Source organism: Thalia democratica, chromosome 7 (genome assembly GCF_965202585.1).
Source record: "Thalia democratica chromosome 7, ktThaDemo2.hap1.1, whole genome shotgun sequence".
Classification (NCBI taxonomy): Eukaryota; Metazoa; Chordata; class Thaliacea; order Salpida; family Salpidae; genus Thalia; species Thalia democratica.
Window position 1 is genome coordinate 41,879,670 of NC_139171.1, and position 25,275 is coordinate 41,904,944.

General features: G+C 26.5%; 1 protein-coding gene across 1 annotated transcript in view; it reads right to left on the bottom strand.

Annotated features, from left to right (window-relative positions):
• Positions 1-4,272: 4,272 nt before the first annotated feature.
• The window catches only part of LOC145841037 (sodium channel protein type 4 subunit alpha B-like), a 65,280-nt gene continuing 44,277 nt past the window's right edge, over positions 4,273-25,275 (bottom strand). The window contains exons 33-46 of the mRNA XM_082948393.1: positions 25,155-25,237; positions 24,481-24,741; positions 23,744-23,852; positions 22,039-22,243; positions 21,471-21,595; positions 19,383-19,527; positions 18,981-19,088; positions 17,336-17,448; positions 16,338-16,532; positions 16,129-16,246; positions 12,110-12,255; positions 11,514-11,705; positions 7,529-7,701; positions 4,273-5,441 (exon numbers count right to left, since the gene is read on the bottom strand). Coding sequence (XP_082804519.1) covers positions 5,327-5,441; positions 7,529-7,701; positions 11,514-11,705; positions 12,110-12,255; positions 16,129-16,246; positions 16,338-16,532; positions 17,336-17,448; positions 18,981-19,088; positions 19,383-19,527; positions 21,471-21,595; positions 22,039-22,243; positions 23,744-23,852; positions 24,481-24,741; positions 25,155-25,237 — 2,088 coding nt within the window. The 3' untranslated portion in view covers positions 4,273-5,326. The remainder of the gene's footprint in view (positions 5,442-7,528; positions 7,702-11,513; positions 11,706-12,109; positions 12,256-16,128; positions 16,247-16,337; positions 16,533-17,335; positions 17,449-18,980; positions 19,089-19,382; positions 19,528-21,470; positions 21,596-22,038; positions 22,244-23,743; positions 23,853-24,480; positions 24,742-25,154; positions 25,238-25,275) is intronic.

Consider the following 25,275-nt stretch of genomic DNA (forward strand, 5'->3'; position numbering starts at 1 on the left):
TATCTTTAAAATTTAAGTTTTGTACACCTTGTTGGTTTGTCAAGTAGAAGGTGCAATGTCGGTGTCCGGTCACCAACTGTAACTCTATTGGCCTGTCTTAAGTGATTACTTTTATATATAGATAGAGCCAAGTTACTTTTTATGGGAACGGTTCAAAATTGCACGAGGTTACTAAATTGCACGAGATCAAAATTGTACGGGTGCACAAAATTGCACGAGAAGATACTTTTGAACGAAGACAAATTTGTACGATGGCACAAAATTGAACTAAGACAATTTTGCACCAAGGGTCAATTTTGCACGAGAGTAAATTAAAAAAAATAAGAAAAAAAAAACTGAGAAAAACTTAAAGATAGATTTATTAAAAAGCAAAAAGAAAATAATAAGTTACTGACCGAGGGTAAGGGTTAGGGATAACAGTGATAGTAGAAATAAAAAAGTAACTAAAAATCAGTAAGAAAAATTAATTAAATAAAAAAAGCTACCGACCTAGGGTAAGGGTTAGGGGTAACAGTGATAGTAAAAAAAAATTAATTAAAAAAAAAGTTCAACTCGTGCAAAAATGTCTGCTCGTGCAAAAGTGTCTTCATGCAAAAGTATCTTCGTGCAATTTTGTACGTTCGTGTAATTTTGACAGCTACCCAATTTATATAGAATAAATACAAGAGCTACAGAGTTATAGATAGTTTGATGTTATTTTTTACATTAATAAAAGCAATAAAGAAATTTTTAGATACAGGTTGTCACTATCAAAGTTAGTGTAAAAAACAGCTTACAATAATAGTTCAATAAAAAGAAAAACATTAACGGCCAACACACAAAAATTGCTGAAAACTAAAACACAATTTAATAACAAAGGGCGAACTTGTTACAAAGTAACGCTGTGCGAAATTGACCCTTAGTGCTAAAGTGACGATGTGCAAAAGTGACCCACTGTGCTAAATGTGCTCCCACATCAACAAGGTACGCACTTTGAGAAGTAAGCATCCCGTAAGATACACACTTACTCTACAAAATGAGCTTGATCAGAAAAAAACTATGATGCTTTATTAAACGAACGAACACGTTATTCTATTATAGTTGATGCAAATATGTTGCATTTTTGAAATACAACTAAGAACTTGATAGTTTTAGTTTATTTAGCTAGCTTAACTGTTTAATAGCTTTATTTGTTTTAAAAATGTTTTATCTTATCATAACAGCTTACAAAGATTTCTTAAACTCGTATGTTAGTGCACTTTCACAAGTTTCTTAGACTTAGTTTAAAACTAATAATATATGCTAGTTTTATAACATAAAAGTAATGTTTAGACTATAAATGATGAAATATATTTTAACGTTTTAATTTAGTTATAACTGTTTGCCCGTATCGTGTGTAAGTGTAGTCTTAAGCAATAACTTAGATAAATTACTATTTGTTTTAAAATTTCTACAAAGACTCATGTGTAAATACTGTTATACGTTTTATTTTGTTAAGTTTATGTTTTACAATCTTATTCTGCCGTACAGCGTAAAAGTCATTTTTGTAAAATATATTTACTGATTCAGATTTTTTACTTTACAACTAAGTTGGTATTAACTTTTAAATGATTCATATTTGATACACACATAATAAAAAAGTTAGACTAAAGTTGTTCAAAATTATTTATATTCTTTTATTTTAAGTAGTATTAAGTTTAAAATATGGTTTAAAATTTTTTAATTTCATTCCAAACTAAAAAAAAATGTTTTACTTTTATTGTCAGCAGTTAAATTGTCTTTAAAAGTTATAATGTTTTCGGAATCTTTTTCAAACTTTTTTTTTTTAACAGCGTATAACTCAGTGTGGATATTCGGACCTGCTAGTATAAAAATAACAAATATCAAGGTAATATATAAAAGTCTGAAAAACCAAGAATGATACTAAATAATTTATTCCCTAAATCGTCCGTAACTTTTTTTATAAACTTAAATATGTACATTTTTATTCTACTTAAAATAACTTTCAATTAGCTTTTAGTTATATTTAGTTTTACTTTCATTTTATGTCAAACTTATTTTAAAATTTGTTTAAGTTTATTTTTACATTAATAGATATAATCGCATGAATTTTATTGCTCAAAATATATACTACTATACTAAATAAGTATTATTTTTGATTTTATTAAAACGTATTTTAAAATAATATTATTTCAACTGCTAGGTTTAAAAAAATCATAAAACTAATAACGAAAACAAACTTTAATGTTGTATTTCTTTATAAACACCACAGTCATTAAAGTTTATGAGTCTTAAGCTTACAAAGTTTTAAAGTTTATGCACTTCTCTTTAAATATTTAAATGATGAATAGCACATGTAAAATAATAATCATAAGGCTATTCAATTAAGAAAGTAACTTATTTTTTTCGTATATTTTTTACACAACGTTGTATCAGTTAGCTTTTTTATGAATGGCTCTAGGTTTTTAACTGGTTTTACAAAGGTAAGTTTATGATAATTTATACATTGAAAATAAAAATTCAATACAAAAGTTACCTGGTACCTGGAATTTTATAGTCAAATGTGAAACTGTTTTCGAAAAAATGTTGTAAATTAAGTTAATTTTATTCTAGCTGATTTAAAACATGTAATCTTAATTACTGTAGAAAGTACGCATGACAACTTAAAGTTACGAAAACATAATACCAGTTATCTCTAGATTTATACAAACATTAAACTATGGCATCTTTTTTGACAACGAATGATTTAACTATCGACCGAAAAGAGTTAATACTTATATTTACGCGCGATGCTGGTTATTATCTGACTCCGTGCGCGTTATATATATTATCGGTGATGTTATTTAAATGTTTAGATCTGACTTAGCTAAGTTATTTAGCTAAGTCGACTTAATGAATTGCGAACTAAACTTAGACTATCTTTTAAACTTAGTTTAATTAAATAGTTAGATTGTTAGAATGCTTAACTAATTGTATATAAGAAATCGAGTCTAGAAACACAAACTGTATTAGAATGAATATAAACTGCGATATCATGATAACAAAATATACAAATAAGCTACTCCAATTCACAAGTTAATATAAAAAACAGTCACCTTCGTACAAGAAGTACGAGGCGAACACAATCTTTTAAGACGATATGTTGTTAATACAAGATAAAAACTAGACTGCCCCAGAAACTCGCGTTTTACTCAACTTTAGCATTTTTTTTGAGAGAAAAGGAAGAAAGAACAACGCAAGTTGTTACAATGAGAACCATGAGCCACCCTGCTATGTTGTTTGTTCCGTTTTTGTGCTTAGCTTTTATTTTATAGTACAATGTTTTACTCTAAATCATTTATATTGAATAAGAAATAATGATACTTTTTAAACTAATAACATTTCCTTAAATTTTAAAGTTTAGTTAAAGGCTTTAAATCAGGGTTACCCAAAGTGGGCCATGACAGATACTCAGGGGGCAACGAGCAGCAAAGGGGGAAGAGGGGGGGGGGGGGGGGCATGAGCAGTAAAGGAGCCACAGGGGGGGCCATGAGGCCATAACCTTAAAACTTACACTAGATATTCTTGAGTTGCAGATGAAGAGCAAAAAAAAAAAGGTCTTTGGTGTTTTTTATCGTAGTTTATGAGTAATCTTGTTAAAGGGGGTCATTGCTTTTTCAATTTCTTTAAAGTGGCCATTTGCAAAAAAGTTTGGGAAATCCTGCTTTAAATCACTATATAATCTTATTAGTAATACTATTGAACAAAAATATTTTTTCAATTTCTGCAATTCTCGTTAAAAAATACTTAAACAAAAACATTGTTTCAATGTATTTTACGACTAAATGTTAAAACTTATTTAACAAAACTATTAAAATAATCAAGTGGCTTGTGGCGTGTGGGTCCTAATGACGAAATTTAAAACCGTTATGCTTGTAAGTTATATGAAGAAAACCTGCTAGTCACACACATAGTCATACACATAAAAAAAGAAAAAGTTTTACACTTAATTGTAAGAATATTTCGGTTTATTGTTCAATTAAAAGGAGTAACAGTTATTACACTGATGAAAAGTTTAAAACTAAAGAAGTGTATAAACAGCTCGAGAAAATGTAAAATTTAAAGTAAAATTTTAAAAACTACATAAAAGTAAGTCTTTGGTTTAGAAAAAGGTTGAAGCGTGAAATTTACTGGCCAAAATGTTGATAAGAGCAGAAAATTGTTAACTAGTTTTGTACTAAACAGTATTGTACTAAAAAAGGATTAAACAAATAATTCTCGTAAAAACATAATTTTACAAAAAAGATAGTAGGCTAAGCTTTATACTTATGCTTTTGAAAAAAGTTTAGAAAAAAGGTTAGAGCTTAAAGTAAAATAAGCTTAAAAGCTAAATTCAGTTTAAGTACAATAATAAAAAAAGAAAAAACTATGATAAGTAACAACTTTATAGCTAAAAACTAAATAAACATGGTATATAAAAAAACTTTTTGATTAGATTAAACTTAAAACAAGCTAATTTTAGATTTAGTAGACAAATTAATAATTTTTTTAATTTAATGAATAGTTGTTAGTTTGAAACACTTCAATAAAATTTAGTTGTAAAACTATCAGGGTTAAATGGTCAAGTCATCACGATTTCTTTCATAATTTCTTAAATTGAAAAAAACCTCATAAAACTTTATGGTTTACAATTAGAACCAAAACAATTTTTTTGTATGTAGTTTTTACTCTGTTTAGCTCGATGACAAACTTGATTTTTATTCTTAAGTTAAATTAAGTTCATTCTAGGTTTTCCGTTGTTATTGTCAAAAACCTTAGATGTATAAAGAGTAGCAACAAAAAAATTTAATATAATTAATTGAACAAAATTTTATGACGTTATGAAACTTGATCAATAATAGCTAGTACTAATTTGTAAAAGAAAACTTACTTATTAAGTTGGAATAGGTTAAAAAAGTAAGAAGTTAGTTTTAAGATGTGTGATTCTCTTTAGCAAACGCTTTATAGTTGATAAATAAGAGCTAAAATCTCTAAAAAAGTTTTCTTTTTGTGTTATTAAAGTTTTCAATTTATTATATTCCAAGTAAATTCCTTTTTAATATTCAACAAAAATTAAAGCACCTAAAAAAACTAGCCACTTATGAATAATTTAAACATAAAAAAGAACTTCTACTTCTACTACAGTCACTAATCTGAGGCTGTTCATTGCTTAACTTTATAAACCTTAATTTTCAATATAGTTGTGACACTTGGTACTTTAATTTAATAAAATCTTAATTAAAGCCATGAAAAAAAGTTATAACTTTAAAAACTATTGATCAAAAATGTTGTGGAAGTTTTGTTAAACTAATTAGAACGTACTTTGTGTTTACTCATTAATCATATTTATACTAAAAGAGTCCTTTTCAAAATAGTTATTTTCATCATCTTCTTCTTCAGAAACTTCATAATCTTCATCATAGTACTCATCTTCTAAGGCTTCACTGAAAAGACAACTTAAATAGTAACAAGTTGTGTAAGTTTTTATTGAAAAAAATTAAGTGATCCTTTTAAATAAGTGTCTTATCAATTTAATTATAAGTTAGTGTTTGTATATGTTTTTGTTCAGTACACAATATTGAAAGTTGAAAAAAATTGTTTTATATGAAAAAAAAAAGTTAGCTCGCCCGAACATAACGAGTTATGTTGAATAAATAAGAATTTGCTTAATTTCTTATCTATTTTAAAAGCTTAAAACTCGAAAAAAAAGCTATTAAAAGTAGTTTTATCGTTGTTATATAATATAACGTTATATAGCATGAACGAATAAAAACAATAGTAACACAAGTCAATGTTTTACCTTTTTAATTGCACTTAAGCAGTTATTATCTTACAACTGAAATTATTTTGTTTTATAATTTATACTGATATGAAATAGTTGTTAACCTTAAACATTTTTTTTATAAAATGGGACTTTGTTATAAAATTTAAAATTAAAATTTGAACATTTTTAAATACTACAGAGACATCAAAACGACAAACCTTATTAAACTATATTATCGTTTACAATAATGCATACATACTTTAATAATTTATAATTTTAACGATTATGTACCGAGCAGTTGTCTTATATCATTTAAGTAAGATAGTATTTTCAGTTTGCTACTTTTAGTGTGCCTAATTTACAATTGGAATTATAAAAATATTTTTTACGCAATTTTATAGCAATTTTTTGATTTTAATGATCTAGAACTTTCTACCAAAAATATAAACTTTTATTTAAAAAAAACTTCGTGATTGGTGGAGTGCAGGTATTTTTAAAATTAACTTTGTCTTACATACGTTGTATACGCGGGTTTAAGAACATGACTTAAAAGAATATATCACTCGTTTATAGGAACTGTTTATGTAACCATTAACTTCAGTTTAAAAAAAAAGCATTGTAGCTAAAACTTCTGGACAAAAGTTGTTTTCATTTAAGTAAATATTTAGAGCCTGATAAATTAACCCCTAGAAAGTAGCTTTTGGACAAATCAGTTTGAAACTAGAGTGTTGTTTCTCTTTTCTACTTTGAAAAACGACCAGAAACCTCTTTATGATTTAAACGAACTCAAGTGAATTAAGACTTTTACTAATGATCATTATATATTAACCAAAAATTAAGCACAAACCAATAGACCAAGATGTTGAACATTTTACGAAAGTACTGACAACACTAATGATTTCGATGGTTCAAAACATGATATATTTTTAATTGTACTCAACCCATATGATATTAAGTTTTTGTCACACATTTTAAAAATAAGTAATTAAAACTGCGTTTCCTATATACTCACTGTTCATCCTATGTACCAACTGTGAGTTAAGAGTTTGTAAGATCAAAAGTAGCATGCTCCTAACTTTCAATGTATACTATCAGCATAATTTACTGACCTGCATTAGATAAAGCTCTTCATTTTAAAGTTATTACTACACAAGTCACTTTAAATTTTAATAAATTATTATTGAAATCGGTCTTGTGCTTACAAACTTTGCAATTAATTGGAGAACTTAACGAATCGTGTTCATAGACGAATAGTAAATTGTTTAAATATTTTGTTCTTTATTTATAATCGATTTTCAACTTTTTCAACCTAACAGCTTAATATAGCTATACAACTTACTTATTTGTCACTGATGTACGACTCAATAACCGAAAGGTTCCTTTGTACACTAGGTCCTTACACCAAACTTTTTGAGCGCTTTTTTTAACGTTCAATAAACAATATACTTGTCTGATAGTCTTTTATAAACACTTTTAACGTGTGCTTCATTATACTTTGTTTAACTAAATTGCATATAATAAACAAATATAATGTAATAAAATAAGACGAGCTTTAAGCTTAAGATAAAGTTTCTGTAGTCCTACTTTTTGTAGCTTTGTAAATAGAAATATCTTATAACTTAGCTATATTATATCTATAAACTAAAATTTATAAATTAACTTTTAAATGTCAAGTAAAAGTAATAATCTTAAAACTAGATAATATTTCAAATACTTCAAAACCTAAGTAACCAAAAATAATAAACTTAAATTATATAAAAAACAGACCAGTATGATTTCCAAGCTCTTTGTATGGTTACGCAAGCATTCCACATTTTACAAAACTCTTCTGAATCTATCATTTCTTCTTGTTCAACTACGGTGTTTCCCTTTACTTTTTCTTCGAATCTCCCTTTCCAGCCTTCTTTTAGGGTACTCAATTCTGGAGAGTCTCCTAAAACCTGCAGTTAGATAAGTTTTGTTAATTGTTATCGTATATAAATTGCCATGTTCTTTTGCGGTTAAATGAAAATCAGTTTTCAAAATTAGGTTTGTATGTTAATAAGTAATGTTTAATATATTTTCTTATAGTATTTTTGTTGTAAAACCGCCTAAGACGATATTTTGTGAAATATTTATTGTAGGGTACTTATAAAAAGTGAGACCTTCTAGTTTCTAGACAGAAAAACTAACTACTTTATGAGATTATAATAAAAACATGTATTTTTTTATGGATAGTTTCAGGATACTTTTACGTAGGTAATCTCTGACTCTAAAAATGTTTACATCACTTAAAATGATCAACGTGCTAGAAATTTACGCACTTAATATCACAAAAAAAGTTTTTATATTGTACTATGCAGGGTCATACTTAATAATACTTAAAAATATTAAAAATTATGATTAGTAATTTACCGAATCCTAAGGTTCAGATCTGGACCCGGCCGGATCCTAAATTTTTGGACCCGGTAAATCACTTTAAGCTTTTTAAATTATAATCAATTATTTTTCAAAAAATATATCAAGTTTTAAAGTGTATGTAAGTATAACAAAATTAGATTTGAGTTGGACGTAAAACAAACAGGTTATAAAATAGCAAGCATTTTCAAGTTTGAAACAAATGTAAGTTACTATAATGTTAATAAAGCTATCTTTCCATTTGCGTACTTGTGTGTTTAACTTCGGTTTTTCTTTTTTGATTAGCGTTGAATCTAAGCTAAAAAGCTTACTTCAAACACACCTCCAAAAGTTATTTTTAGTTTTTGAGTTTTAACACGGTATACATTTATGCAAGTGATCGAAATTGGAACTATAAGATAGCAACTCATCAAAACGGTTGTCCCGATGTCTTTCGTATGTAGAAGATGATCTGGCCTACAGAGCAGGTATACTTGTTTATGACACTTGAGTGTAATTTTTCTGAATATTTGTTTTTGAACTTTATTTGTAATAATGCTGGTATTATTTTTGTTGGTGTTTTTTAAAAACAGACATAATTCGTTTTAAGTAACTTAACGAATAATTTCTTAGGTAGATAGGCAATATCATTGTAAAAATCCTCGTCAGTACCCTGTTTTATCTATACGTTTCAGCTATTCAATAAAGACTCATTGTTTGTGGACGATCGTATAAATTTGCTATTAGCAAAGGCACCAAACTTAGTTTGCTATTCAGCCATTCTTCTAAAGCGTGTGAAATTCTAAAAAAAGTCTGGATAGATTTTTACCACGAACTAACAATACAAAAAGCCTTGCGGCTTGTTCAAGATGTGGATACAAAGTGAAACTCAACTTATGTTATGATAAAGAGACTGGAAAAGCTAAAATCAAGTGTCCAGAATTATGTGGCTAAGTATAAACTCGATTCTCATTTGATTATTACAGCTGAAGAATGGAAACTGATTAGTCATATTACTCTACTGCTCGAATCTTTTTTATTGTAACAAAAAAGTGTCGTAAAAACAATGCACTGCTCTCAAGTGTGATACCGCATGCACGATCACTGACGAAGTTTGTTAACTTTTATGAAAATTTAGAAGAAGTATCAAATGTTTGTAATAATTAAGCCAAAAAAAAGAGAGGCTAGCGAAAGACGGTTTTATAACAATAAAAACAACTTAGACCTGAATGACAACAAATTACTGTTAGTCACAACAGCTGTTGATCCACAATATCGACTTTCCACTTTTCCTAATATCTTAAAAATAATGTTAACTAGCTGCTAAAATTAAATTTTAAAACTCATATCTGTTGTGAGGCTGATCAAACAGGTAATTCTCCTATATTGCCGTCAGAGAAACCAAAACCACAATCCTCTTCAGTTTTTGATTCGAAGAAGTTTTAAACTTACTACTCTTTGTTTAAAACAGAATTGAACACAGCTGCACAGGAGAACGAGCAACAGGGTTCTATTGATGAAGAAATTGAAGCAGAAACTAAGGGCCTTTTTGCTACAGAAAACTTAAAAGTGGAAACTAAGAGGCTAAAGTGTTAAATTGGTGGAACTTAAAACATAATTCCCATGTCTTGCCAGCTTTGCAAGAAAATATCTTTATGCGCGCACCATCATATTTTGTTTATTATAAAAGACTGTATTCTGAAGCTGGTAATTTGTACGAGCAAAAGCGTAATCGATTGCTTCGAAAGACTGGCGAAAAGCTTTTATCTCTCCATCACAACTTTTAAAAACTAGAATAGTTTTTTTTTGTAGTATAAGAGTGTAGAGACATCTTTTGCAATTGTAGTTCGTTTTATATTTTTAAACAGTTGCTTAAGTTAATTGGTATTTTTATTTGAGAATGGTAAAAGCGTAATCCTACGTGGAATTTAAAAACTTTTTATTACAATTTTAATTCCTATTCTTTTTTAGTCCTATACTATAGTTGATACTATATTTCAATTTATTACGGCTCCATGTTATTTTCAATTGTACTTTGTTTTATAATTATAAACACTTGCGAAGGTTAATGTTCTAATTCGTTTATGGTAACAATAAAAATTTAGTTTTTATGTTAAACGTAAAATACTTTAACTTTTTTTGTGATTTGTTGTCTGCTTTAAGCATCTATTAAAGTCGATAACTTATTTATTTTACATAAGACAAAAAAAAAAGAGTTAACAAAAAAGCTAATTGTTAATATTGCTAGAAGGCATATCAAAATATTTAAACTAAGTTTTTGTGTATATAGCTTGGTACTTTTGTTCTTTTTAGCAAGACGTTCGTTTTTTTTTGTTCGCTTATAAAATTAAATATTCTTACAATAAAAATGGATTTATTTATTAAACATGTTAAAATATGGTCCAAACTGTTGTAATAAATGAATAATAAGATAATACATTATTATAATTTGTAAACTTGTATGGTATTTACAATACAAGCAACTTAGATCTTTAGGTTTCCAATTATTAAAGTATACGAGTTCGAATTCTGCCGGATCAAAGTTTCAAAATGAGATTTGGGTTTGGATTTGGCCGGATCCTATTTAAAAAATTAGATTCGAATCCGGATCTGGCCAAATCCTAATTCAAAAATAAGATTCGGATTCGGGTCCAACCGGATCCAAAATTTTTGGATTCGGTAGATAACTATTATTATCAAACTTAGTAGCGTGTTATTTTTTAGTACATGTATGACGTCATAAGAAGAGAAAATACCTGATATAAAACCAAGTTAAAGTAAGCTTTTTTTTTTGAAAGGTAATATTTCTTAAATTTTTTGGAAACATTAGCCGTTTGTAAATTTAGTGCGTAAACTTTTATCCAGAGGTCATTTTATGTTTTCTTTAACAGAAAATCGAGCTTGCCTAAATGAAAAAATCTTTAAAACATCTAAAATTTTACACACGATTTTTGTGATATTTTCATAATGTATTTTTTTTCAACTCGAAAACTCGAAGGTTATATTTTTATAAGCACCTTAATAAACGGTTTAAAAACTTTACAGACATGTTTCATAAAGATTTCTGTTTTTTAAACTTATCTGATATTTTATTATTTTTTTTAAATATTTAATATATCTATCAGTTGGACATATAACAAGGTTTTTCTATTTTCATTACAAAGTAAATGTATTTTCATTATTATATGCATGTATCAATAAAAAGATCGACTAAGGTAAAACACAGTAGTTTAGTATAACTTCTACTTATTTGCCAAATAAACTTGAGTATATTTGTTAACTTTCAAACTTTTTGCTTTAATGTTGCTTAAAATAAATTATTGTATATTATTTATAGCTAAGAAAAAATTATCTACAAGAAAAGCGTAACTTTAACCTTTTTTACAAGGCTAACAATGACTTCAAGACAGTGCACTCTTCCATCTTTAGTAAACTGCATTCCTGATTTTGCAATAAAATGTAAATTTGGTATAGGTACTCGTAAAGGCGGATCTGTGCTGTGCAATAGCCTTTTTAGTTGATTAAAATGAACGTATTGTGTCATCCGATCGTCATATTTTTGCCATACCTGGTCAAAATATCACTAAGAAAACTATTTACTAAATATAGGATAAAAACAAATAAAACTTTGTAAGTGCTAGACTAAGACTTTTACAAAATATATAAAAGTCAGATGTTTACAAACAAAGGATATATTTTTTCTTAAAGGACAGCTAAGTTAATTTTGATAAATAAACGAAATGATCAAAAAAGCATTTAAAATATTAATCTGAGAGTCAAAATCTAAGAAGAAGAATTTGTCAGAAATTTATTTAAACTGTTTTCAAGAATGTGGTAATTAAAAAAAACGCATGACAACTTATTTTTAGAGTAATTTTGTTAATTCAGTTTCACTACAAATTCCAACTATTTTTTTTGTTTTTTTAGATTTCATAAAACATTTAATACTATAAAATATTTTAGTTTTAAAACCTCAAAAAATTGCTCAAAATCATCTGCAGTAAGTGGTTCAGTACTTTCTCTTGTTGCAACTTCAAAGTTTTCAAGAATAACAGCTATATACATATTGACAACGACAAGAAAAGTCACCATTACAAATGAAACGTAGTATATGCAAACTATAAAAAATTATATATTAGTTTTTAATTTCCAAAATTTGACAACAAATTTTTACAGTTGATAACTGAAACATGATACAAAGTTATTTCAAAATGACGTTGTTCAACACAAACTTTAAAACAGTTTAACAACGGTAATATTTTAGAACTACCTGTATTCATAAAAAAAAAACTTAAGTAAGCGTTTAAAATAAAAAAAAACTAGAATTAAACGTCTTAGCATCTATATAATTGGTTGTTTGATTGTTATCTACATATTTAATTCTATATACTTAAAGTATTTGATAACGTTGAATGTTAAAAATTTATATTGGTTAAATTAATAGGCTTAGTTATCGGAGTTATAAAATAAAATAAAATTAAAATTACCTCAAATATTTACATAGATAGTTTAGAATTTACTTTTTAGAATTAAGTGCTTTTCATATCTTGTGTTTAAATAACAATTTTAGCGTCTATTCGATTAATAATAAAAACAAACGTTAACTGATGTGTGCGAAAAAACACTTAAGTTAATTGCGTACTAACTACAATCTTTTACCAAAATAACTAGTCAAATGTTTTTACCATATAAAATAAATAAAGTTGTTTTGTTTATTATTTAAGACCTTAAACAGTTTTAAACAGCAAGCAACTGAATCCAATTGGCGTAAGGCTCGATAGGCGAAAGGTTTTTTCGTACACCAGATCATAGAACCAATAGTTTTAAGCATTTTTTTGTCTACTAATAAACATTCTTCTAATTAATCATCAGAACTTCTGTGTATATATCAATCATCAGAAACACTAAAAACTTCCAAACTTATAAGTATCATCACAACTTAACTAAAATTAAGTGTTAACCAGTGTTCATTACAACCATCATCAACAAAGTTGAGATGCTTCGCGCCATCAATAACAAATAATGAACTTTACCACACCATCATTAACAACAGTATCCGAGTATCTGATGAGTCCTAATAAGGACGAACCGGTCGTAGGTTGTCTCGGATACTGTTTTTGTTGGGCGTGTGGTAAAGTTTATTATTTACTAAAATTAAGTAGAAATATATTTTTACGTAGACTAGGGATCAACAACATAAATCATTGGCAGTAATATTTAGCTTTTTGATAACAAATAGGTTGAAACGGTTAGTATTTACTTTATGGTGATTTTTTACAATTTTTCTTTTATATTAAGTACACTTTTTCATAATAACACGGCCTGTTAAAGAGTTTTTTACCAAATCCGGCCACTAGAAAGATTTTTTTGTTAAATCTGGCCTACGGACTATAACAGGTGCCCAAATCTATCGTATATAATTGATTACTGTTAACGAGTTTGTTAAAGACTTATTTTTTTCTTTTTGCAGTTGAACAAAACTCAGTTGCTGTACTTAATTAAATAACATTACAAAAAGAGAACTAATGTTATCTTAAAGCTTTAAGTACTTCTAAATAGTGACTAGTGCTTTCATTGTCACTAGTGACTATATAAAATGAGGGTGGGTAACTTTTTTTGTCGCAGGATCAGATTAACTAGAACAATTTTTTTCGCGGTTCAAAATTGTTAAAAAACTCTTAGCGGGCCGCATAATTTTGAAAAACTGTACTATAGGTATCCAAAAATATCTAAAAAGTAATTTGCAATGAAATCAACATCAACCAATTAACTTCATTCTAAAAAATATGTGTCGGGCCATACGTTGCATAAGTAACTCTAACCAAGAGGCACCAAAGGCTTAAAATATAAATGCTTAAAGTCTTGCTTCTGCAAAGGTCTGGTTGATGATATGCTTAAAATTACAAAGAATCGAAAAGGTTTGTTCTAATCGCCAGTAGAAAAAACAGTAGAAGTTGACGAGAGTATTAGCGCTTGTACGACAAACTTTGCAAAACTTTCAAAACTGACAAACAAAGAAAAACAATTAAACCTGAATTCGGTAGTAACATATTGACTTGTAAAATTATTCACCAGTTATACGATCTTAGCTTATAAGACTGGTGTTGAACAGAGGTGTTTTTTATCCGTGTGGAAAATGTATGTTATAGAACCAAGGCGGAGAAAATGAAACGATTAAAAAAAGCAAAAAAAAATAATGATCAGATTGCAAAAACTACGGACTCTATGCGTCACTGTATAATAAGTATGATGAATGTTATGTTGGACAGAATTTTAAGTCTTTCACAAAGGTGATACTCTCACAGGCATAGCTCGAAAAATATTATTACCATAAAGGTAATAATCGAGCTGCACTTAAGTTGCACTATGCCAACAAACATCAAACATCGAGCAAAAACTTTGAAACTAAATTACTTTTCTCGACATAACAAAAAAATACAGTTTTAAGATATAGAATATAGAAAGCAAATGGTTGAAATACTTACAAAAAAGAAAACAATACAAATCTTTTATCAAAAATAATACCATTTTTTATACAATAATTTAAAACCTACTTTTTATATTAAGAAATTTTTTATTTTTAGTTGTGTTTTATAGTTTTGAAAAATTTCTTCCAATAAACTTATATAAAACTATTGTCTATTGCTTAATTGTTTATAATTATTAACAAAAATTAGTTACACAAAGTTTTGATTTTCTATGTCTTTAAACTATAGTATTTGTTCTTAGTTTTAGTTCAGTTAACTTTTTTTTTTAGATTTGAAGTTCTAAGTTTATTTATTCAGAAAACATACACAAAAGCAGTGTTACAAGAAATAAACGACTTTGAACATATAAGTAGTTATTAAAAGTTCTTTTTTATTTAAAATATAATGCTCGTGTAAATTTGGGCGATATGCTCTTCGCCAAAATAGAAACTATGCACGAAAGTGCTTATAAATTAAAAATAAGTGAAACTATTTTATAGAGTTTTCTAATAATATCTGCTGATAACTAACTGTTATTTTAAACTTAAGCTTTTCGATTAACATTTTAAATATCTACTATTTTGGTTCTGATTATCTTTATTATAAAATCAACTTATTCACTTGAATTAAATAAAATGTTCATAAAATATTATGTTTTCTTGAAATATTATTGAAAAATAACTTACAAACATAGATGCTTAAAAAAATTCTAATAAAAAGATCACTACTTTTAGTTCAACGCGATTTTGGCCCTTTATTACCTAAAACTATTTTCTCATTTCATTAAAGAATCCTACTCAGTAAACTCATTTCTAAACACATCTTTCTGGAGAGTTACAAATTTCAAGCAACACAACGGTAAGTATTATTCTATGGCCTTTCTACACGTGAGCTTTTTCCACATATTAAAGCTTTTAGTTTAAATTATAATATGAACTAATACTTTCTAATTTTGAAAAATTTTTTTTTTTTAAATTCTTATAAAAAGATCACTACTTTTAGTTCAACGTGATTTTGGCCCTTTATTACCTAAAACTATTTTCTCATTTCATTAAAGAATCTTACTCAGTAAACTCATTTCTAAACACATCTTTCTGGAGAGTTACAAATTTCAAGCAACACAACGGTAAGTATTATTCTATGGCCTTTCTACACGTGAGCTTTTTCCACATATTAAAGCTTTTAGTTTAAATTATAATATGAACTAATACTTTCTAATTTTGAAAAAAAAATTGTTTAAAAAAAGTAGTTATTTATATTATTCTAACAAGTAGTTATTAAGATGTTGTTTAATAAAGAAGAAAAAATCAAGTGATTTGCTTAATAATTCAAAAGTTAATTAATATTGCTTTTGCTTCTAAGTTTTTATAAACCTTTGTACTATCGTAACACCTAGTTAGACTCATATATCACTACTACTTTTGTAATGTCTAAAATTTAAATTAGATACAAAATTTTTTATCACCAAAAAATTTAACTAAATAAAAATATTTTTTAGGTTCAATTTGATAACTATGTACTTACACAGTACATATGTGATAGTGTCCAATTTGCTTTTGGTGCAACCGTTGTCGTCACAAGAAACTATATCTTGGCTAAGTGCTGGTCCTAAAAACTGATCCCAACCCTCAGAAGTAGAGAGCTATACAAAAATAAAATATAAAAACTTTATTCCATTAACTATAAATATCATTTGAAATAAAAATTTGCTACAATTTGCTAAAAAAAAATACTTGAAACAGCACAAGAAGCGAATTCCATATGGTTTTAAAATTCAGAACATCATCATAACCAGCTACATTTTCAATTTGCTGAAAGTTGCTCATACCAATAATCGCATAAATGAATATGACCAGAAAAAGAAGAAGTCCAATATTAAAAAGAGCGGGAAGCGACATCATCAAAGCAAAAAGTAATGTTCTTATTTTCTGTGTTAGCAGAATAACATATGCTGTTATATGTTTTATATTCAAAAGTTAAATTTTTTATATAATCATTTCGTTATTATAATATAAATTACTTGCTTGTACTTTTAATCAAAAAAAAAAAACGTACTTTGACAAGCAAAAAAAAACTAAGTATTATTTTTTTAAACTATATTATCAACATAAAAGATTGGTACATATTAGCGAAATAAAACTTAGAAAATGTCAACTAGTTTTCTTTTGAAGCTATATAAAAAAGATAAGTTGTACAAACCTATTTAATCTTGTTTTGAATTAACAGTACTAATGAAAATTCAAAAGATTAATACAAGTGTAATGGTAAGTAATACTTAAACTAATTATTTTGTACAATTTTTAAAGTTTATTTAACTTAAGAGCATAAAATTGAATACACTTTGTATATATTTTATTATGTACAAAAAAACAAAATTTGGACGTAGTTCTATATCAAAAATTATTTGTAAAGGGAACTAAAAAGTTTTTTTTTTTAAGAAATGTGTTATATCGTTGTTTTATTGTTATATTTAAGAATGATAAAATAATGTTTGGTTAAATACAACGTAATTAACTTTAAAACTAAAAAATATAAGTACCCAACTACTTTTTCTACCTTATTAAAATTTTGTGATTAGATTTTTAAAAATTATTACAATTTAAATTTCTATAATGCTTTTTTGGAAACTGAACTATCAATACTTAATTATTAAAAAAGGTAATTATTTACATAGTGTTTTTTTACAAAAAAAAATTAGATAGAGAAAATAGTTTATGTAGTTAAAAACTACTTTGGCTTCACGTATCAGTCTGAGAACTCTAGTAACTCTGAAAATTCTTATAACTCTGAGAATTGTCGGTTGAATATTGAAAGATTTCAGCAAGTCTTGTCCAAGTAAAGCAACTAATTGAAAAAATAAATTCATTTTTTAATTTAACTCTCATTAGGATAAATTTCGAAAACTTTTGAGTTTACAGTAAAAAATATACAAAGTTCTAATACAGAGATCGACAAACTGCTGCCTGCGAGTTACTTTTAAGCTAAAAACTATTTTGAAAAAAAAAAGTAAATTTTTTGAAGTAAAAAGTTACATTTTGTCTTAATTTGAAAATTACTTATTACTAATACTCTTTTATTACTAGTTTAATCATATCTTTAGTTAAAAATAGTATTTTATATTTATTATTTTTATCAATCTTTGAATTGCGACGTATTTCTAAGCTTGTACAAAACAAAAAGAACTGAGCGTTTTTACTTGGGTTTTGAAATGTATTCTTAAGTTATTTGAAGTATTTACTTAAGCTTGTTAAGATAATATTTATACCAAAGTTGCTTTTAGAAATATTTCTTAGTTTATATATATATATTTTTAAATTACATAATCCGCAAAGACGCAGTCAACAAATCTGGCCCGTGAAATAAATTTTAAGGTAAATCTAGTCAACTGACCAGAAATTTTGACCACCCCTCATACATAACAAAAAAAGTTAAAGTTTTTAAACTTTAATAAGTAATTAAAACACTTACAGCGGTAAACAATTGAACATTGCTTTAATTACGTTATATTACTATTTCCTTTTAAGTAGCATTTAAATTTTTTGTTTTACAGTTATGAGCTTAAAATATACTTTAGTTTTCACAAAACTAACTTAGAGTAATTAAGTAAAGATAAATTAACACTTACAAAAAACTCAGTACTTGATTAAATTCTCAAAATAGTTTTTTTGTACATTAAGATTCTCAAGTTATTTTATAAGCTGTCAAAAATAAAATTAAAGCTTAGTCTAAAAATCAGTGATCATAAACGAAAAAATAATCATTCTAAAAATAATTTAAAATCAACATACTAAAAAAAGTATAAATAATCTACAAAACATCTTTGAATAAATGAATATTAAAAACATTAAAGCTAAATTTATGGTTAAAAGTTAATTAAAAAGTTTAGTTTTTGTTTTAAAAGTTTTTGGAAAGTAACAAAGTTTTTCTATATTGTTTTTTGTGGCTCATTTAACGTACAATTGTTAACAATATTATAACTGGACTTATTTTATTTTCCGTAGGGCTTAATTAATACTTTAAAAAAAATTACTTTTTCTTAAGTTAAAATTTTGTCAAATAAGTAAAAGTTTTCAATATAAACATTTGAGTAACAAATCATTTTCGTTCAAATTATTTACTTAAAAACTGTATGTTTTTTTATAAAAAATGAAATTAAAAGCAAAGAATAAAATTTGATATTAAATCATTCTACTTTAATTTGTTTAAAACTTTTGAAGTAATAGTTTTAGTTTTTTTTTTTTAAACCGAATTTTTAAAAACGGTTGATTTTTAATTAACGGTGTTAAAAAGATAGTTTTTTATTAACAAAATAAAAATTCAAATAATACTTATTCCATTATTTAAACAGTTTCTGTACAAAAAAAAGTTTAAATTACCTATTAAAGATAGCAATACAACGATAAAATCAAAGTTGTTCCAGGAAGTTTTAAAATAATGCTGTCTCAATCCAATTAGCTTTAGTCCAGCTTCTACCATAAAGAATCCTAAATTGTGTACATACTTTGTTTTACTAAAACATGACTAGTGTTTTGATTGTTAGTTAGGACGGCAATACGGATTTTAGAAAGCTATTCAAGTATTTTAACTGCGCAAGTTTCTTGCCAAATTGATGAGGTTTAAGTTAATCAAATTTATATAAAAAAAATTGAATTAAATAAAGTTTCATTTATATTGTAAAAAATGTATAATACTATCTGTTCCGATGTTTTTTAACAACAGTTTTTTAAACCAAATTTGAAAAATTTACAAAAGCTTAACAAAATAATCTAATAGCTTACCAAGAAATACATAATTAGTACACTTTAGAGCTTCTTCTTTTAAATCATCCATTCCAGTGTGTTCAAGAGCCATAGTTACCATATTTAAAACTACCAAGACCATTACTCCCATTTCAAATCTTCTATCAGTCACTAAGTTGTAAATCTAAAAAACATTAGTTGTTTTTGCATTGCTAGTTTGCATTTGTGCATTTAATTACTATTTAGCGAATTTAAATTATTCAAAACAAGTTTTACTTTTTACATATATGTTTTTATTTTACTTTTATGTTATTGTTGTTTTTTTTTTTATTAATAAAAATCACAATAGTTAAAAAGTAAAGCTTAAGATTTATAGTGCGTAAGATTTAAAAAAAATAAAGTTTACCTAATGCCTGATAACTTCACTTTTGAACTTAAAAAATTATCAGAAGCCTAATAAAGTAAAAACCATTTAAACATTATAGTTGTGATTTAGAAAGTTATGATATTGATATAGTACGGTTACTATTTATAATTTGAGTCATATAAAATAAACTTCACACTTTCAAAAATAAAAGATCTATTTAGTTAAGCAGCTGATTAAACTAATTACGAGTTTTGCTATAAAATAATTTTCAGCAATGAAATGATAATAATCAAACTAATTTTTGGTAGTTTCTTAATTTAGTTTTCGTTATTCTCACAGCTATTTTTTTTACAAATATGTTTAGTATAAATACGGAAAAAATTAAATTGTATATTTGCTTAATTTGAAAAGGTTTAAATGTTTCTGATTTAATTAAATCCGTCGTTTTAATCTTTGGTTGTGGTAAAAATTTCACAGCGGAAATATTAACATATAACTTTTGAAATTAAATATTTATAAAACTATATAGCTTTTCTTAACAAAAACTGGAAATTGTTTTTTAAGTTGGAAACTATGAAAAATATTAAAAAAATAGTAAACTGACGATCGGAAAAAAAATCTTTATGTTTTAAACCTTTTATAACAAAAAATGTTTTTTAGGTTACAAACAGAATTTTTCAAAATAGAATCTAAATGAATAGTTTTGTTTAAGAGCAGATTTATTAAACACATGTTTGATTATTTTTTTAATACTAAGTAAATCACTTTTCAAAACATAAACAACAACAAAAAAATTAAAAAACTATAACAATTTATCACGTAAACTATGAAGTTATTTAGAAACAATTTTAAGTTTAAAGTTTTATTAATACATTTTTGTGTCCTAGTATGTTGCTATTAATTAGCCTAAAAAAATAATAAAATTAATAAAAAAATAAACTACGCTATTTCGAGTTATTCAGTGCAATTGTAGCTTAAAGCGTTGTTGAATTTAAAATAAAAGTTTTGTTATGATAAAGAAATAAAATGTGTAAATTTTTAATTAAAGTTTATAAAAAGTATTTACAAAAACGATTACGTAAAATCACTTTTCTTTAAAGTTAAAAAAAAAACATCTACATCTTTTTTTCTTCAAGTAAAAGTTAAAGCTTTCTGAGTATTACTCTAAAGTACAAAAATAAAATGTATATAAGGGTCTTTGAAACTTTTTTAACAAATGATAAAAGTCTGGTATAATGGCATAAGTAAGACTTATTAATGACGTTGAAAACTAAATATTTGTAAGATTGAAACCTGCTCCTAACAAATATGGAAAAAATAACCTATTTAAAGAAATTGTTGGTTTTTTATTTTTATGATTACTAAAAGCATTAGGAAGTATGATTCTCAAAATTACAAGTTCAAAACTTTAGTAATTAATTAGTTATTGAGATAAGAAAATTGTTATTCTTATAAGTTTTTGAATGAGAGATTTTATCAAAAAATAAGACAGTTGTTTTTTTTCAAAATTAGCAAAATCTAAAAACTAATTGTATAAAAACAAAAAAGGCATACAAAACTTTAAAATTTATGATTAGACAAATATATTTGTTTGCAAGTTAGCGCAATTGTTTGTAGATATTTTTTTAACAAAAGTTATTACAAATTTGATAGTTCCTTTTCCAGTCTAATTTTTTATAGCATTTCGTAAAAACAGATTTTTAAACTCAATTATGTCTATAAAAAAGTTGTACAAATAAAAAATGTAAAAATGAACTTACTTTGTTTGCAAACTGACTTTGAGGTCTTGGAACAGTCGTTTTAGGAGTTTTTGCCACCATTTGTTGCATTGCTTTTCTGTATGCAAGTTGTTTCTCAGTTAAGAAAACGCCAGCACTTTCATCACCTTAGTATTAGTTTACAATGTTAAAAACTATTAAAAAATTCTTAGTTTTTTTTAATTTTTTACCATTATAAACATTTCATAAAACAAATCTAAAATGTTGTTGGTGTAATATGTTAATAATATACAATATGCATTATCCACAAATGACTTTTATACGTTCAAAGCTTACAATTTTTTTTGTAAGAATCACATTTATAACATCAAATTACAAAAATATTATTTTTTAGTGATAGTTTTATTATTTAAAGTATCTAACTAAAAGTATTTATAGTAATACAGTTACACTTTATTAGTACAAAATTTTAAACACAAATGACCTGTACTACGGTATCAAAAATTAGTTGTGAAAAAAAACTCATTTTTTATTGTTTTAAACTTAATTTTGAAAAATTTACACAATTCAAACTCTTAGTATTGTAGAACAATTCTACCCAACTACTCACCTTCATTACCTTTGCCTTTTTGCTTGTTAAAGCTGTCTATAATTACTCCAATAAACAAGTTCAGTGAGAAAAAGCTCCCAAACACGACAAAGCACAGGAAGTATATGTAGCTAAACCAGTTCGCTTCAAAAGCTGGTTGTTCATTTATACCTCTAGCATCAACAGCACTTGCCATTATTTCAACCCATCCATTAAATGTTGCTACCTAGGTAACAAGTTGACTTGATAACTTTATTTGTAATATATAATATAATCTGATATAAAAACAAGCGAACCTATAACATAGCTAATTACTTCCTTACTTATTTAGTTGGGTTTACATATGCCTTACTTTCCTTACTATATTTGTTCGATAAAAAATTCAAACAATAAACCTAAAATAATTTAGAAAATAACCTGTTTAACATGAAATAACCAGTATCAGCTACATTTGAAAATTCAAATATTAGTTACAGTTTTATTATCAAACTTCCGAAAATACGATCATAGAAAACATCAGCAAAAGTCTAACAGAGCCGCCTAAGCCTGGACTTGCATGTGCCGTGAGACACACTAAAGATGACAAAAAGGCTTGATCATACTACTTATAATATCAGACCAAAAGTTCTAGGTATACTGAGCCAAGTAGATTATGCAGCTTTAAACATTGAACGGAAATTAGACAACGCTGATGTAACTGATCATACCAGCAAACAGTAATATCTAAAACAATTAAAGCCGTTTCTGCAAGTTATTTGGTTGCAGCTGACTGACAATTTTAAAAAACAAAAACCGGATCTCTGTTTACCGAGTAATTGTGGTCTGATAATTTAAGTAGTATGATCAAACCAATAATTTAACTTTACAAAAAAAAGTATAAAAGGAAATTAAAAGTAAAGTTTTTAAGGTATTCACTCTTTTTTGAAACATATTTAATAAACTTAATATGTTTAACAAAAGGGTTGATCAAACCAATTCGATCATCAGACCACAAGCTTTCGGTAAAGTGAGTTCGGTTTCGTCCTGATTAGGACTTATAAATTAGCTAAAACTGAGAAACTTGCATTTGCAAACTACAAACTATTTATATATGCAAGCATGAAGCAACCGTTTGCTAGCATTGATCAGTGACGTCAGCATTGTCTTTTGCCGTGCAACGTTCAATACATTGTCCGCTAGGCATGATAGATGGTACGCTCGTCTTAATTATACTCAACAAAACCATCGGCGAAAGTCTGCAGAGCAGATGCCTGGACTTTCGTATGCCGTGAGATAAGCTTAAGTTTAAGAAAAGGGTTGATCATACCAATTCGATCATCACACCACAAGCTTACGGTAGACTAACGTCACTGATCAATGCATGCAAAAGGTTGCTAAATGGTTGCATTTATAAACCGTTTGAAGATTGATGATTGTAAGTTTTTCGGTTGTGACTAACTAATGAGTCCTAGTCAGGACGAAACTGGTCTCAGTCTGTCGAAAGCTTGTGGTCTGATGATCGAATTGGATCAACCCTTTTCTTAAACTTTAGCTTGTCTCACGGCATACGAAAGTCCAGGCTTCTGCTCAGCAGACTTTCGCCGATGTCTTTGTTGATTGCTTAATATGCTTAAAAAGCTTTTGTTGCTTAATTGTTACCATAATTTTAACACCAATATTCGGAAAAAAAGTATTTAATCTTTAAAATAATTACAATAGTTTTAAATTAAACTAAGAAAACTTGTACTTGTAATAAAGCGATAAAGCCAATATACACGTTGTCAAAGTTTATAGACGGGGTATCCCATGTTATTAAGTCATCAATACTTCCTTTATTGACCATAGTTTTTTTCAACCTGAAATAAAATAAAAAGTATCATAAACCGCTATAAAAACAAGACTTAACTAATTTAATCTTAACCTAAAAGTGTAATTTTGACATTAAAAAATTGTAAGAAGTTAAAGTATTTTGTGATAAAACTTAAAATATTTTTTTTTAATACAAAACGTTATTAAAACACTTAAGGCGGGCAAACTTTCTGTATGACATGCTAGTGTTATCAGAAAAGGTATTCTGCGGGCTTGACTTCTAGAAAAAAGCTTTGCGGGCCACATATTATTTAAAAATTGTACTATAAAAGAAATAAAACTTTTAAAAGCTAAACTGTTAAAAGCAATAGATTAAAGAGCACTACTGTGTACTTAATCTAAAATTAAAACCACATTTAATGTTTTTACTGTAAAAACGCTCATTTTTGACAGATATTTAAAAAAAATTAAGCTGAGAGTATTTCGCTGGTCGGACGTTTTCCGCTAGCCGTTAATTGCCCACCCCTAGTTTAAATAAAGAAAAATATATACCTTTTATTTCTATATAGAGTTTTTCCTATTTTTAATTTTCATAGATTTTCGTTAATGTAAGCTCACTCAATAGAATTATAAAAAAAGTTATTATATTGATGTTTATATAAAAAAATAACTAACATATCTACACACTGTTGGCAAGTAACATTGTTAAATATTTTTGGCAAGAAGTTGTAGCCTTTTTCTTTAATTAAAGTTGGATAGTTTCTATAAAACAACTCGGGATTTTCTAAATATAAAGCAAAGTTTACATTTAACACTGCATTACATGTTACATTAACGTCTGACTCATTGAAAATATTAGCGTGAGGTAAAATGTGTTTTGCTTGTACTGCAACACATCTTCCAAAACGGCCTCCAAGCAAGTTTACACCAAGAATACTGTGAGTATTGAATTTATAAAAAAATGCTAATTGTATATTAAATTTTTTTAAAATAATTTAGACTTCAAAGCTTTTACTTGAATTAAAACATACTGGCAATGAAAAATAACATAGCTTAAGTTTAACCGTAAAAAATTAAAACAGGTTTTATGAAATAAAGAGTTTGATATTTAATTAATTAAGAATAGTTTTAAATTACCATAAAAGATTTCAATTTCTTAAGCTAGATTTTTTGTAAAACTACTATCGAACTAATTTTTTTAAATGCATGATGGTTTAAAATAAAATTGTTTATATTACAAAAAGTAACAAAGATCTTACTTAAGTAAAAAATTAAAACATTTATGTAATAGAAAAAAAAACATTCCTTTTTTGATTTAAAAAATCCAATAATTGTGAAAAAACATTTACCTGAAAATTAGCCAAAAAATAAGACAAACTAGCACAACTTGGGAAATTGACGGAATGGCCCGTACTAATGCATCAACTACAATCTAAAAACAAATTAAAAGTAATACTTATTCAAAAAAAA